This window comes from Cuculus canorus, chromosome 11, assembly GCF_017976375.1.
Source record: "Cuculus canorus isolate bCucCan1 chromosome 11, bCucCan1.pri, whole genome shotgun sequence".
Classification (NCBI taxonomy): domain Eukaryota; kingdom Metazoa; phylum Chordata; class Aves; order Cuculiformes; family Cuculidae; genus Cuculus; species Cuculus canorus.
In genome coordinates, this window is record NC_071411.1 from 17,498,814 (window position 1) to 17,515,745 (window position 16,932).

General features: G+C 44.1%; 1 protein-coding gene across 3 annotated transcripts in view; it reads right to left on the reverse strand.

Moving 5' to 3' along the window:
• Positions 1-16,932, reverse strand: part of ATXN7 (ataxin 7) — a 90,304-nt gene that overhangs the window by 59,056 nt on the left and 14,316 nt on the right. For 2 of the 3 annotated variants that reach the window (XM_054076485.1, XM_054076483.1), the window contains exons 2-4: positions 11,583-11,675; positions 2,774-3,028; positions 1,416-1,484 (exon numbers count right to left, since the gene is read on the reverse strand). In XM_054076485.1, coding sequence (XP_053932460.1) covers positions 1,416-1,484; positions 2,774-3,017 — 313 coding nt within the window. In that variant the 5' untranslated portion in view covers positions 3,018-3,028; positions 11,583-11,675. Of the gene's footprint in view, positions 1-1,415; positions 1,485-2,773; positions 3,029-3,158; positions 3,366-11,582; positions 11,676-16,932 lie in introns of those variants that run through there. The other variant, XM_054076484.1, reaches the window with a different exon arrangement.

Below are 16,932 nucleotides of genomic sequence, written 5' to 3' on the forward strand. Positions count from 1 at the left end.
AGGGAACAAAAAAAAAAAAAATGCCAGCTAATCTTTAAAATCGGGAAATCTTAGATGCTTGCATTTTAAGAGGTCGATATATGAAAGAATGTTTGAAAACCCTTATTAGTAAAATCTTTATTAGGATAATGTGTATGCTTGTTGATACAAATACTGTTCTAGCACTTAAATGATTTGCCTATTCAGAAGAATAATTTCAATATCCACACAACTATTATATCCACACACAAGATTGGGACTCAGCAATGAAGTAACAAAGTGAGTTTTCAAATGCCTAAGAACTTATACATATACTCACAAGATGGCAAAACAGCACAAGTGTTTCTGAAGCCGCAACGTAGCTGCCTACAGCATCTCTCTCACAGGGCAGTGGCCACTGACTCTGCTTCTAGAAACTGATTTTTTCCCAAACCTTAGCAAGGCCAGGAATTCTAAAATAAACAGACGTTTTGTTTCAGCCTCAGCATAGACCACTGCATCCCAATCTTACTCGCCTGTGACACCTCGCTTCAGTTTTCATTGTTGTTTGTAGCTCCCAAGTAGTGAAGTGCTGAATCTGATCATCTCCGAAGATCCCTGGCAAGCCCTGCCTTCCATGATCACAAACCGAGTTTACAAACTCAGTCTACCATTTCTAACGGCGCCAAATAAACAACTTGAGTCTAATTTATCCAGTTTTTTTAAAACAACGCAGCTTACTGTATGCCATATGGCTTAAACAGCAAGTCCGATGGAGCCAAGCTATCGCCAACAATATTAAGAAAGTTTTAGAACACTTCTCTGCTGTAAAACAATTGTTAAACTGGAAAAACAAACAAACAACTGAAATCACAAATCAGACTAATCACTATTTTGTTTGTTTGTTTTCTACTTCCCGTTACAAAGTTACCAATAATCAACAGCTTTCATTCATCATTTGGTTAGAACTTCAAGTAGCATTGCTGCTCTTGAAAGGCACAAGGCCATTAATGGGCTTTTGCTAATCACAGGTGAAAGGTCATGCTCTTTCAGCAGGACACTGAGAAATAAACATAACACATGGACATGGCAGCGAAAGCGATCAGTGTTTAAATGCTGACAGGGATTACACCAAGAATCAAAATATTTTAGTTTAAGAGAAGATATCAGTGCTAGTCACATAACTTCCTTTGGATTACTTATAGTCTAAAAAAACAAGAAATCCAACTGGAAACACAGTAAAGATAACAAGTAACTTCTGCCCTACCTTGTAGTTTGAAGATTACTCATTAATTTAATAATAAGGCTAATAACACACTCAACGACAGGCCACAAGTGCCAAATCCAAAGTGATAGGATTGAAGATCCTTTCTCCTTCCCATGCGTGTCCTGTCATAACTAGTTATGAGCAAGAAAACTTTTCTGTGTACTTCACTTCAAGAACGTGCGGCACTCACCTTCTCGGCAAAGTCGCATTGCTTCTCGGTTTCTTCCACATTCCTTCAAACTTTCTTCTAATGCTATTCCTAAAACAGAAAAGCCACAAGGTCTCAATCCATGCAGAAATCATAGCAGTGATCCCAACTGTCACCCATTCCCTATGGGAACCAGTTGGCACACCAGGGATGCCCACTCCAACAGCCGTGGCTGTGAACATGGCCCTGAAGACAGCCCAAGAGCTACTGGCCTGGCATGGGAACCTGGGACCTGAGAAAGCCCCTGGATCCCAGTATCCCGGAACCCCCAAACTCCACTGTCCTGGCCGCAAAGACCCCTGGGACCCAGCCATCCTGGCTGCTGTTGTCCTGGTCCCAGGAGAGCCCCTGGACTCCAGCACCCCAGAGCCTCCAACCCCCACCGTGCTGGCTTCAAAGAGCCCCAGGAGCTCACCATCCCAGCCACTGCTGTCCTGGCCTCCGGGAGCCCCCATACCCCACCATGCTGGCCCCGAAGAACCCTGGGACCCAGCCATCCTGGCCACTGCTATCCCAGCCCCAGGAGAGCCTCTGGACCCCTGGTGTCCCCACTGTGCTGGCTTCAAAGAGCCCACCACCCAACCACTGCTGTCCCAGCCTCAGGGACCCCCCAAACCTCACTGTCCTGGCGCAAAAGAACCCCAACACCTCACCGTCCCAGCCAGTGCTGTTTCTGCCTCAGGAGAGCCCTAGACCCCGGTCTCCCAGAGCACCAAAATGCCGTCGTGCAGGCTCCGAAGAGCCCCAGGATCCCACCATCCTGTCCCAGCCCCAGGAGAGCCCTGGACCCCAATGTCCCAAAGGCCCCCAGACCCCACCGTGCTGGCCCCAAAGAGCCTTGGGATTCAACATCCCGGCCAGCACTGTTTCAGCTTAAAGAAAGCCTTGGACCCCGGTGTTCCGGAGCCTCCAAAGCCCACTGTGCTGGCTTCGAAGCGCCCTGGGATCCCACCACCCCAGCCACTGCTGCCCCAGGCTCAGGGAGCCCCCAAACCCCACGGCGCTGGCCCCAAAGCGCCCCAGGACTCAGCCATCCCAGGCACCGCTGTTTCAGCTTCAGAAAAGCCCCGGACCCCGGTGTCCCGGAGCCTCCGAACCCCACCGCGCTGCCTTCGAAGAGCCGCCGCTGTCCGCGCCCGGCAGAGCCGCGGGACCCCCGCCCCACGCCGGGCAGAGCCGTGTCTGGGAGCTCCGTGTCCCGGATTACAGGAACTGGGGCAAGCGCTGCCCAGCCCCGCGTACCGGACAGCGAACCCGGCCGGAGGCGGACCCATCCTCCTCCTCCTCCTCCCGACCCCCATTCCCGGGATGGGGAGGGGGGGGTTGGGGGCACCGCTCACCGTCGTTCCCGTGAAGTTTAGCAGCATCGACCCAATGGCTCCAGGGCTGCCCCAGCATCGCTTCGGGGCTGGGCAAGGACCTGCGTTCCCCGACGGCCGCCATTGCCGTGGTGGTGGCGGCGGGGCCGGCGCCGCTCCCGCCTCCTCCGCCTCCTTCGCCGTGGCGGGGCCGGCGCTGCCGCTGCCTGGCGGCCGCCGCGCTGCGCTGCTCCCTCCTGACGTCACCCGCGGCCCGCGCCGACATTCTTTCCGCTGCTACAATGTAACGAGAGCGAGTCAGCGGGCGCTTAAGGTGGCGCCGAGCTTTGCTTTTAAGGAAGCACCGAGGCGCTGTCACACCCGCATCGCCCTTCTAAAAACCCTTCGCGGGGCGGCGTCGACTCACCTCTGCGTTCCCATTATTGCGCTCCTTTCCTCTTCCCCTCCTTTCCTCTTCCCCACCTTTCCTCTTCCCCACCTTTTTGCTAACAAAGGGCTGGAGGGTGGAAGCTTGCCAGCTCCATCACCCGCGACCCTACAAAAACAACGGCCGCATCACAACCCCGCTGCCCCGGGAAAACGGAAGGTGTGTGTGTGTGTGTGTGTGTAGGGTTGAAGTGGAGGGGGAAGGAGGTGGAGCAGCGACGCGATACGGTGGGGCGGAGCTGGGTTTGTCCCTCCCTCTCTCCCCCCCCCTCCTTCCCTCTTGTCCGTTCCACCTTAAACCCGGTGCGTCCTTAAAGGCAGCGGAGAGCAGGAAACGCGCTCCGGGCGGCCGGCGTCTCCCCCCCCCCCCAATCTCGCCCGGGGACGCCTCGGCGGCCCCGGGCGAGGTGGGGGGGTGGGGGTGGGTGGGGGGGGAGACGCCGCTCGGAGCTATTTTATCCCTTATTTCCTTTCAAATACACCTGAGCCCTCATCTTTCAGATACATTTCTTCCTCCGCTTCCCGAAGCGGTGGATCAACTCGCGAGCGCGAGTTAAAGGGAGCGCAAAGGATGAAAGGGAGGGCAGCGATGCTTGATTAATTATCAATCGCTTGCAATTAAAAGCAAGAACAAAACGTCAACCAAGCGCTAAACGAGTTGGGAACAAGAAGCGAAAGGGGTGGGGTTTGTGGTGTAGAAAACGGGGGGGGGGGGGGGGCAATAAATCTATGAGGTCCAAAGAATAAGATTGTAACTGCATCGCCTGTAACTGTTTTTATTCCACAAACTCGGGCTGACAGAGTTGGGGTTGTTCAGCCTGGAGAAAAGAAGGTTGCAGAGAGCCCTTAGAGCAGCTTCCAGTGCTGGAAGGGGCTCCAGGAAAGCTGGGGAGGGGCTCTGGATCAGGGAGTGCAGGGATAGGATGAAGGGGGAAGGGTTTCAAGGTGAAAGAGGGGAGATTGAGATGAGATTTTAGGGAGAAATGTTTTCCTGGGAGGGTGGGGAGGCGCTGGCACAGGTTGCCCAAAAAGTTGTGGCTTGGTGTTCAAGGCCAGGTTGGATGGGGCTTTGAGCAACCTGATCCAGTGGGAGGTGTTCCTGCCCGTGGCAGTGGAGTTGGAACTGGATAATCACTGAGGTCCCTTCTAACCTAAACCGCTCTATGAAGTTAAGGAAGTCAACTGTGATCACTTTCACAACCGTTCCCTTCTCAGCTGACACTCGGCTCCACACATTCAAATCAATTTCACAGGTCATTTCCATAGATACTATAGAATCATTGAGGATGCAAAAGACCACTAAGATCATCGAGTCCAACCATCAGCCCAACACCACGGTGCCTACTAAACCATGTCCCCAAACGCCATGTCTACATCTTCTTCAAACCCCTCCAGGGAGGGAGACTCCACCACTTCCCCGGACAGCCTCTGCCAGCGCTTCACCACTATTTCAGTAAAGAAATCTTTTCTCATATCCAATCTTAACCTCCCCTGGAGCAACTTCATGCTGTTTCCACTCGTCCTATCACTTGTTGCTCAGAAGAAGAGTCCAACAATTTTCCAAAAGGCTGCTGACGATCTCCATAATTTTTACTTTCGCATCTTCTACTGACAAAAAAATGGGTTCCTTTGAGCACTGACTGGATCTTTGCGTGAAAAGGAGCCAGATCTGGCAAGTAGGGTGGGGGCTGAAGCACAGCGATGTTGTTATTAGTTAAAACCTGCTTCACAACAGTGTTACTGGCGTGGGGTCATGCGAGTGGGCAGCCTGGGCGACCATCACCTTTCATGCTTTCTCTGCATTCCAAAAATCGTTTGTGCCATTCAAAAACACGTGCATGAGACATGCTCTCTTCACCATAAGCCTCAGACACTTATTGAAAAGTTTCTGTTGCAGGTTTCTTCAGTTTCACAACAAACTTGATGTTAACTCATTTTTCACTCTTGTGCACTGACGTTTCCTGACCGAGGGTAAGAAAATGTCTGTATTTGAACGTGCATCCTCTTGTACTGAGTAAAGAGATTGAGGTGAGCCTTGTCTCACTGTGACAGGTTCTAACCTGTCCCATAACCACCTCTCTCTCTCCTGTCCCACTCTTGTTTCCTGAGCTATAGGGTTAGTCTTGGGTTTTTTGTGTCAGGCCTCACATTTCTTTCTAACATAGTCTTCAAGTGTTCCACAAACGGGGTCTAATACAGACTAATTCAGACTCCAGCCACAGGGCCAGGCAAGTTCCAGGTGGAACCATGGTCTCTGCATCAAATATTTTGGTTTACATCACAAACTTCATTCATACAGCTCTCCTTTGTTTTGGAGGAAGCTGTCAGGAAGCTGCCTCAGCGGCAAGCTGGAAAAGAATCTTTGATACATCCGAGTGTCCATCACATTCGTAAAGGCTTCTGCTTTTGTTTATTTTTCACAGGTCATAAAGCAAATATAGCGATTGGTGACCACCAAGCCATAGGACACCAATGCCTACCTTTCAATGGTGGCAGATCTTACCAGGGCATACTGATTTAACACATGCACAGCCAGATTCTGTTCCTTAAACATTACTGATATATTCATATCAAATTATGCAAAAGTAAAATGGTTCAATTTGGCAAAATTATATCGATTAGCTAACTACTTCAACAAGCCAACACGCTATTCAGATTCAAAGGTTGAGACTCATCAAGCCAATTAAAAGAGCCCCTTGCTTTAAAACTGTCAGCCGAACAAGTAAAACACACAGCCGTTATTTCATACAACCTCGATTATCGCCTTTCTTCCTCTTTTTTTTCTCTTTCAAACTGGTTGTTGCATGTTTTCCCCTCCCTCTCTCACAGCTTTTCTTTCTTTCTTTCTTTCTTTCTTTCTTTCTTTCTTTCTTTCTTTCTTTCTTTCTTTCTTTCTTTCTTTCTTTCTTCCTTCCTTCCTTCCTTCCTTCCTTCCTTCCTTCCTTCCTTCCTTCCTTCCTTCCTTCCTTCCTTTCCTTCCTTCTTTCCTGTATATCCCACTCGAGATCGAGATTGAATTCTGCAGCCTGGGCCTCAGACTGTCCCTTAGTAAACCTTCTTCTGCTAGTGAAGTATTTTCCCACTGTGCCGTGAATACATCAGTGTTCCAGCAGAGGGAGGAAAGTGGCAGCAGAAAGATCGGATCATCGGTTTGATACACAGGAGTGATTAGTCAGAAAGCAGCAACACGGGCAGTTGTAAACCTAATTTTACAAGGACAGGAGGAGGAGAGAATTTTCTTTTCTCACTATGTTGAATATGTGTTTGGGTTTTTTTTAAGCACACACGTTCAGTTCTCTGAAATTGTTTCTGTAGTGCTACTCACAGATGCATTGATGATTTTAGGGAAAAACAGGGAAAACACTGAATATCCATCAGGTTAGAAGGAGATCAGAATTGAAAACACATGTACAAGCTGTTGACTTTGAGCAGAGGTGGCTATTATGGATCTGAGACATCTAGGTCAGGAATATGGCCATCCAACGCTCCCTTGGGAATAAGCAGAGAGCCAGGGACACTCTGGGAAACAGTTTGGTCCCTCCTAGTCCACAGTACTTCTCGAAGAAGCCCTTCTCTTCCCACTGACCACAGAAGGAGGCATGGATGACCATGCATAGAAATCAGGTGCTTCCATTAGGCACCCAGAATTAAGTGGAACAAATATGCTCAGGAGTGTGCAGAACACTCCAGCATGGAAAGCACTGCCCAGAAGCCAATGCTCCTTTGAGAGAACAAGAAGTGGCCCAGAAATGTTGCAATTCAAAGGGCTTAACTGCCCAAGAAGTAACACCGGGACCAAGACGGTGTGTGAATAACCCCAGAGCACTTGTATGTGTGAAGTAGAACGGATGTTCTGAGAATGGGTATTCAGAGAATGGAGAGGAAAAACGTGGAGGAGTGAGTTAAACTCAGACAGAAAGTGGAGAAGGAAAAACATGAGGCAGAAAACCAGTAGAAAACAGTGAATGATGTAGAGAAAACAGGCAAATAATGAAGTGAAGAAAGCATAAACAAACAAACACAAAATAGAACACAGACAGCAAAAGGAAAGAAAGGATGGCATCAAGAGGAAGAAACACAACACACAAGAAAAGGATAACCCAGATTTCTAAAGCTCACTAAACAGATTTAACAACATATTAGACATGGCTGGCAACACTATGTGTAAATGTATGCCTACAAGCAGCATGTGAGTGCTTAAACCTGCAGAAGATGGGTATTTTGTGGCATGACACTGCATGCATTTTTTCACCTGTACTGGCAGGTTTCATTCCTCTGCCAGGTGGTCCGGGAAAGCCGTTCAAACAGGGAACACCTATGTCAGCTGTTCAGCCGGAATCTGAGAGACAGCCTCTGTATAGCACCTGAGATGCTGTCATTCTTAACTAGAATGACAAAGGAAGGATGGATCTGCAGGCGAACTACTCCAAGAACAGAAGCACAAGGATACAATTCATTGATGCTTTTCCACAACAGAAGTGAAAGGATGCATGAATCAAAGTGCAAAGGGAGAGACAGGAAGAACCTAGGAGAGTGTCAACTTTATCAGTACTCAGAAGAAAGAAAAATAGTGAATTCACAAAAAAGTCTGTCAAGGAAAAGACCTGCAGGGTATTACAGCATTAAAAGAAATCAAATAAGCTAATTCCAGCCAAAAGGTATGAAATGATCAAGAAGGGCTTAAAAACTAAGAACAAATATTATTAATGAAGACTTGTTGGTGGATGGGATTCAGGATGAAATGACAACTCAAGTAGCTGAAGTTCCAGCCCTCCTGTCAGTTCCCATTGACAGCAATAGAACTGCATTTTGTGGATTTTAAAACATGACTCCAGTATGAGAAGTGTAAGAATACAACTGGGCAAGCAGGGAAGCAAGAGATAAAAAGTTCATATAGATGAGCATGTCCAGATGATGAGAAAACTATCCAGCCGTAACAAAACAGACCATTTCCTCTAAGACCCACTGTAGAAAAATATTAATACATTATGAAAACACATCATGGTAACCTGAAGTTCACTCTCACCTCCAGTGAAATCAAGCAGCTTCTCCCTTTACACCTACACACAGGACTGTGATCCCTCAGAACAATAACCATGAGAGAACACAATAGAAACTTATACACAAAACATGCCCGTCTATTACCCTTTTCCCACACAACCTGGAAACAGGTTGATGCATATAATTTTATTTATGAGTAACACTTCAAAGACGGAGCTGAAGATGCTCAGAAGTGCTGGAATACAGCTACTTTAAATACCGGAATATGAAATTACTGAGGATACCTAACCACCCGTACTAGGGGGAAGAATGATATCGTTAAGAATAGAAGACTAATTTGAAGTTGTCTTTTCTTACAAGAAGGAATGGGGAAATGGAGGCCAATAACCCTAAGTAAATCTGAGAAGAATTCTACATTAGGATGAGAATGCGGTAGATGCCCCTGAGCCTCATGACTACACTGAAGATAAGACTTTTACACTCAGATTACAAACCTATATCATTGCCAAGTATTAACAAAACATACAGTATCTAACAAAACATTGCAACAACTTCCTTTCCTACTTAACTATCAAATAGGTCTTAAACACAAGTCAAATTTCTACCAGAATTGATGACGTACTAATCTAAAGCAAAATAAGGAGCATAAGGAACGCAGGCACACAGATCCTTGCCCAGCTTGGAAGTCATTGAATACTGTCAGTTCTCAAAGAGACTTTTACAGAGAAAACACTGAAGAGCGCCACAAAGTTTCCAAGTGTGAAAGGTAAGTAAGTATAACTATGCAATCATTAACAGCCAGTTAATGATTAGGAAATCAAACCAATCCTTATTTATTTGACATAAGCTATCAACATCACCTTTTGAATTTGGAAATGTTAAAACAATTTCAGCAACCTAACCGTGCAGATGAATCATTTTAATCAGATTTTAATCAGAGGAATCAGAAATGGGTACGACCTTTTAAATTCTCATTTATACACAGAGAATATGATATTATAATTTAGAATGATTAAAATATACAGCCATTCAGGTCAATTGTACCGAAACATCAGTGCTGAATTTCCATTAGTTGAAATCAAAGCACTTAATTGAACAGTTTGATATCAATGATCTTCAATTGAACCTAACTACCACGCAAGGTTTCATAACCCTGCCTGGTTTCTTGCCAGCTTATCTACACGGCTCCTTGGGCAATTCACAGAGGCAGAAGACTCCAGGTCCACAGGACTCGGGAGTTCCTTGAGACCACAATGATGCCTACCTGTGACGTGAAGCTCCCTGAGTCCTCATATCCTCAGAAGTTTGACATGCTGAGTAACAAAATCTAGGATCCTGTGGACCCTGACACATGGAAATCTAAGTTTATATCATTCTTCTTGCATTTGATTGCTGCTTGCTGATGCTACCTGCACTGACCACAAGCTTAGCAAGTTAGCAACAAAATATCATACAAACTGGACAGGGACAAGGCTACGGAACTTGACAGGATGCATGCAAGCGTGCTAAGAGACTTACTTGGAAAGGTCATGAATGTGGACCATGAGATTGGTGGCAAACTGGCTAAACTGCTGTGCTCAAAGGGTGGTGGTAATGGCTCAAAATCAACCTGATGATCAGTCACAAACGGAGTTCCACGGGGATCAATGCTGGGCTCGATACTATTCAACATCTTTTAAAATTATCTAGATGACGGGAGGAAATGCAACCTCACCAAGCCTGCAGATGACACAAAACTTGGAAGGCAGGTAGGAACACCTGAAGGAAGTGACACTATGGACAGAGACTGTGACAGGCTGCTCAAGAGTCGCATTACAAATCTGGACAGGGTCCAGCAGAGGGCCAGCAAAGCGATCAGAAGGCTGTAAAACCTACTGAAGAAAGGAGAAGGAACTGGATCTGTTCAGCTAAAGAAGAGAAGGCTCAAGTGGGATGTAAGCATAAGTCTTCCAGTAAGTTAAAGATAGTTACAGAGGAGATGGAGGTGCTCTCTTCACAAGAAACAGTGACAGGGCCTGAGGCAACAGTTGCTTCAGAAGCTCTGTCTGGATACAAGAGAAAAATACTCACTGTGAGAACAAGCAAATACTAGAACAGGAAGCCCAGAGACTGGGGGGACTTTCCCATGCTGGAAATACTTCACACCTGGCTTGACCAGGCATTGGATAACCTACTTTCAACAGAAGGCTGGACTAGATGATGTCTAGAGGATTCTTCCAATCTAGACCTTCCTACGATTATAAGAAAATCTGATAATTCGTTGTGGCCCTGTTTAGTGATGAGGAGAAAGGAAGCAGGTAAGAACAATGACAATTTTTGCAAATCCAGGGCCCTCACTAATGTAGCCCCTTCTCAGGCTGCTTGGAAATTCAGGGAAGCATTTTGTTACAGAAACTTCAGATACTGCAGCTTCCACTGTTACATATTGCAGGAGCCACACCATGACAAACATTCCTCCCTCTTCTTGAGCCCAGATTAAGTCTGCCACTTAAATAAGTTCTGCAGACCCGCTCCACGCTGACTGTAATGGCCTTTGCTGGTACAATCTATTTTTAAATATATTAAAAGATGATTTGCACAGCAAATACCAGCCAGGCTGTAACAGACTGGGTTCTTCAAGTCTGCGCACAAGAAAAACGCAAACATAAGAGTGAAATTTTTTCTCTCATGATATCAAGCAAAAAATGTACAAAATGGTGAAATGCACATAATGATAAAGAGTAGAGAAAAATGTACAGGAAACAGAGAAAGAAACAGATATTGTTTCAATGAATTAGCAGTATCTGATAAAATAATATGCACTAGCAGCTTTTTAGCCAAAATTTCAATTTATTATCATAGTTTTCTCTTTTTCCTAATGTTCTGCCAGGAAAATCAGTCACAGAGAATAACTCCACTGTGGAGGGCAACTGTACAGTCTTTGCCTCAGTTCACAATTCTACTTTCTGAACTTGTAAGACAACAAAACTGATGCAGCTGGTAGGCTATGGTACATACCAATGTCTAACAGCCTTCAAATGCTTTAAAGTAGCCATGGAAATGTGGAAATAAGACAAAAATAATTATTAAATAAATTTAAAATATTGCCCATCTGCCACATCTCACTTGTCCAAATCACTTCATCTAAGTAACTGAGATACATAATCCACCCTACTTTCATCTTTTTAAGTTTGACTGTTTCATGCATTGAACTCCCTTTAGGCTGATCATAAGATCACTTTATTTCCCACTGAAACATATATTAAACACCTGCGTTTAAAAAAAAAAAAGTCTCCCCACTGCATCTGGTAACACTTCAGACTGGCTTTGCAACCCTGCTAATATCCTGTTCTCCACGCTTTTCACAGCTCAAGTATGTGAATATTATGCTTAAGGAAAATATTTGGTAAGCATGTCACAGTACCTTGAAAGTATGGTGAATCGTCCGGCTGATTTATCAGTTGATCTTCATCTGTTCAGATTTTGGAAGCTTTTTCTAACTTGTACCTGATTAATTCTGAAAGAAAACAAGAAAGAGTACAGCGATAAGACATTGGAAACCTTCCCTCTCTTTCATAACTATAAACATATCCGTTTAAAAATGAATATGAAGCATTTTGTCGATTTTACAAACGCAGTTTCTGCAACAGATTTCAAATTGAAAGGTAAGCAGGGAGCTGTTGTGCACCCTTACGTGCAGAGCGGCTCTAAATGGCAGCCTGACATTACCAGAAAGGTATGCATTGGATGAAATCTCAATCTTCAGCCCCGTTACTGCACTTGCATCGACTCTTACGGAGCAGATTTCCACGCAGCGGATTGTGCCTGTGTCACAGCTGGTAACACAACAGCACTGGATTTTCTACACAGGACTTTTCTAGAATATCGCACGACTCCAGCACAGGGCCTCGCGGGTCACACGCATTGACGTTTTTACCACCATGTCATAGAACGTGGATGTCTAAAAATGATCCCTCACATAATGGTCATTAGTGACTACATTACTGTAGCGCTGATGAAGAACATACACAAAAATTAAGAGTTGTGCAGATTGAGGCCTTTCCCACAAAAGGAACTGCTATCATCTCAAGCTCAGTTTTTTAAAATCCCCTCATTCAATGCTCATGAACTTACTGTTTACACAAACCAAATTTAAGCCTGGTTTGCTTTGGGTTGGTATAAATCGGTGCATAATCAGTTAAAAGCTAAACTGATGCCCTGACAGAACTTATTCCATCCTCCTTGTGCACAGGTTATATTAAAGATCAAATAATTGATTTTTTTAAGTGCCTTGAAATTATGCCGGGGATTTTTTTTCATCTATTAAAAGCCATGAAGATAGACATCAAGAAGCCAAGCAGTGCTGGGACCACATGACACTTCAGAGAAAACTATTTTTTTTCTCCTCCAGGGATTAAAGTCCAAACAAGAGGAATGCAGTCCGAGAGGGCATCCAAGCCATCCCACAGGCTGTAGGGCTCTGCCTCAGCAGAAGGTGCAGAAGGAAGCTTTTCCTGGCTTCCGCTGCTCTTCTGGGAAGCCGTCTGCAACCTGAATTCATGTCTTCAAATTCTTCTTACGCACCAGGGATAAAAATCTTTGTATTCTTTTCTTTTAAGCTGCAGCTTAGCAGCTGACACTATCTTGACTGAGATCACCCGTGGACATATTTACTATTTCTAAGCTTTACCCTGCTCAGTGGCATATTCGATCCTAAGAAGCACATCCGAGCTTAATTATATCCTAGTTACCGATTAAAATCCAAAATCTTCTTCTGTGCAGTGGACAACACTTCAGAGCAAGTACCCTATTATTTTCTCTCTCTCCCCTGCAGTCATTGTTCTGCTTTATGGTTAATAAAACCGATCCTTAAATTTCTACACTAGTAGAAGTCTCAGAAATCACTGTATTTCCCTGTTACACATACAAATCTCATTGAATGCTACAGTATAAGACTTTCTCTTCAACACTTGGTGCTACTCACTGGGAAAGACTTTGTCAAAAATTCTACTTCTCCTTTGTTTGTTTGGGACAGGAGACTCTGAATTCATCCGGACCATCCCCTTCACAGGAAATCATTCAGGGCTTAGCTTTGAATTCCTGATCCCTTCAAGCACATAACCTCCCTCTGTGGAAGCAACTTACTTCTCCATCTCTACCCCAGTTTCTTCAGGGGATATGGGAGCTCCGCAGGCAAAACGCCCTTTTTAAGGCAGATGTAAATGTTATTTGTTACATAAAAAACAATTTCCATTGCTTCATGAAAAAAAATGAAAACAAAAACTACCTATAAAACAGAAGACTTCTCCAGAGACTTAAAAATTTAGGAACAGGACAATAAGTAAGTAGAAAGTACAAAGTACGGACTAGATGAGGGTGAAGGAAGGAGCAGGAAAAATTTATTCCTATATAGGAGAGATAAGAGCCTATGATGTCACCACCTGTGAATTTTGCTGTAGGGATTATATCTGGAGCTGAGTTTGAAGGAAGTTAGGAGAGTACGTTTCAAAAGAGTAAAGTGACAGCTTAACGACCCTTTAAAGAGAGCTCTTTCTCTGGATAATGGGTGGCAAAGAACAGGAATGATTCTCGTAGAGAATTTACAGCAGGTCAATTACCGCCACAACTGTCAGCAGAGAGCAGTGCAAGGAAGCGATGGGATGATTGAGAACAAGCCAGGGGGAGCCCCTCTCCAGAGGGGAAGCACTTCTGTACCCTCGGAAAGGTAGAGCTAGCTGAAAGATGGGAAGATGACAAAAATAATCAAAGCAGCAATCCAAGAAAATGGAGAGAGGCTTGCATTTCCAAACCAGTGAAGCAGACTTGGCGTTACGTCCCTCTTGATGCTTGAATATCAAAGAGAGTTGGTTGCAATTGCTGTTTAGGACTTGGAGGAATTATTGATATGCAAGACAGGAAACTGTAGCCTGGCAGAGCACAAGCTGTATCCCAGTCCAAAGGGTACCTGCGCAGACATATGTAATGAAGGCACAGGTATGATGACTAATGCCTATTATCCAGAGAAGGCAAACATACTTAGAAATGAAAGCTGTAATTGCAAAGCAACTCATTAAAATAAAGGAAATGTAACTGTATGTGACGAAGCATCCCTTTTGAAAGTGCCAAAACTCAGCTACCCAGACTCCTTTAACTCCTTTTCTTCTCAGCTGTCAGAAATAGGCACCATGAAATGTGCTTAAATTTTGGAACATTCTTTCTCCTTTGTTAGCTTCTAAACATCCTCACTTAAGATAAAACGCAGTGTCTACATTTATACAAGCAAAGATTGGGACACGCTAGGTATCATCACCCCAATACCAGGTTTCATTCAGACATTTCATAATTATGGGGATAATCCAATGGGGTCTCATTCTGCCCCTTGGAAAAGTGCGTGCAGGAGGTGTGCGTTGCAAGAAGAGGAGCTGGCAAGCAGGCGGCCAAGGGATGCTGTTCAGGCTGGCTCGCATCTCGTGGTAAAGCCTCGGTGGTGCTCAGGCTGAGCTCACCTGCGCTGGTGGCTGAATTGGGACCTGTCAACTACAGCATCTCAGGAGTCAAAGATGGGTGGGACTGTAAGCTCTACCCAGCCCACAACGGGCCCACCTGTTCCTTTTGCATGACACAATTCCTTACATCTTCACAGATTAAAAAATACTACCGCATGCTTCAAACAGAGATTAGAGAGCAAACTTCTTTAAATACCAATTACAAAAGTGCAGCCTCTCAAGATTTCATATAGGTCCTATGTATATTAATATAAACTACTTCTCAGAGCTACCTAAATGTTTTCTATTATCTGTGCAAACACAAATGCAACAGAATATTCAGTGCAAAATATAATGACACAAGTTATTCTGGAACTATTTCAAACACACAGAGGTATCTTCACAGATAACAAGAAGGATCAAGCTTAAATAACTAATATCTTTGTTACTGAATAACTGATATCTTAGTCAATGAACAAGCAACACCACCTTTCAGGCAATCTTAAATAAATTGATAAAAATTGCAAAATAATTATGCACAGAGGGGTCCTAAGTTCCACTGCTGCCACTGTCCTTTGTCTGATGGCAACAGAAAAAGATTTGCATTCACCATTTTGCTCAACAAATCATGTCATGGCTACTTTTAGTTTTATCTTCCAACAATTTCTCCTTTAACTCAGAAGTCTTCTTCCACAGCAAGATTAACAAAGCCATAAGAAGCCTTTGCATATTGCACTTCAGCTGTTCAAGTACAACACACAAAGCATAGAACAGACCAGTTAAAAAAATACTTGGTTTCAGAAATAATAAAAGATATTGCATAATTATCTTGTCTTATATTTCAAAACACCTGCATCTTGCAGTACAATTTATAGCACCATTGGAAAGTTTAATCTATAAAACACATCAGCTTACTGAATCTGACTAAGGTAAGTAAGGATGGTTCAAATTACATTCGTACATGGTATTAAAAAAGTGGTATTTGTATACAACTGTAGATAAGCAAAAGATAGGTTCTGCATTTTATACTACAGGACTATTTCATACCAATTACAACTTGTATTACATCAGAAACAACAAAAGGCTGATAGTAAGCAACAGACACCAGACATTGGGATTTTCCATGTTTTTAAATAAATAAAATCCCGATTGGCTCATTTAAAAGGGCACATGAAATAAAACAGTAATGTTAAAAAGAATACACAGAGGTATACTATAAACACAGTCTTCAAGACAGAAAGGCACAGCTAATCAAGACAATGCAGAGTACATGATTAACATGATTTGCACAATTTATTACTGAGCTCCTCTGTTAGAGGTGATATTATTCAAACTACACCGTCACGGTTAATGCAGATTAAAGATTTCAAATTAGCTCCTCATGTATATCATTATTGTGAGTGGTTGCATTTTATCTGTTTAATTCTAAATTACTGCAGGCAAATGAAAGTCGTCTTAAAATCTAACTCCTAATTTCAGTACTGTACACTAACCTTAACCGTGATGCTGGTTCGTACCCAGGTCCAGTACTACTCTCAATGTAAACAAAGGACCCTGGCATGCACCCCAGGCTAAGGATGTCAGCATTTTCCAAACACCTTTCTGACTGTTCCATCTTACAGTGATGCAATATGACCTACATTTTCAATGGCCAAAGAGAGACAGAGAGATAGGAAAGGAGGAGATAGAAAAAAGACAGACAGACCTTTGCTGTCCTTACCCTCCATTAACTCCTGCTTTAGCTGTCCTTCGCGAAGGTGGCAATGGGCAAGAATAAAAGCTGAAAAACCCTGTGGTAAATTCTAAATGGGAAGCTGAAAGATAGGATAGCATGAGAAATAGCAAGATTCTTTTTCTACAGTCGTGTAAATAGGTATTTAGCAATACTCTCAACAGGACAGAACCATAGAATCAATAATTGTATAATCAGTTGCGGTACAAAGCTGTCTGTGATACAGATGCTCATTTAACCACCCGTTATTTCCCACCATGTTCCTACTACTTCGTTTCTATGTATTCCCTTTAGATCTCAAATCAAAACACAAAATAATCCTCTTCATTACCATTGTTTTTACAGACAGGGAAATTGAAGAAGGAGGAGCGATGTACCCACAGTCACCTGCCAGGCCCAAGGCAGAGCTAGGAACAGAAAGCATCACTCTTCATAACGTCTACACCACACACTCTATTAGCGACTGCGATACTTGTCATCCTCATACAGAATCTTGACATAATACCAAAATTATCTCCATCTTGCCTCTCTTGCACATGAACATCACACACACAAAA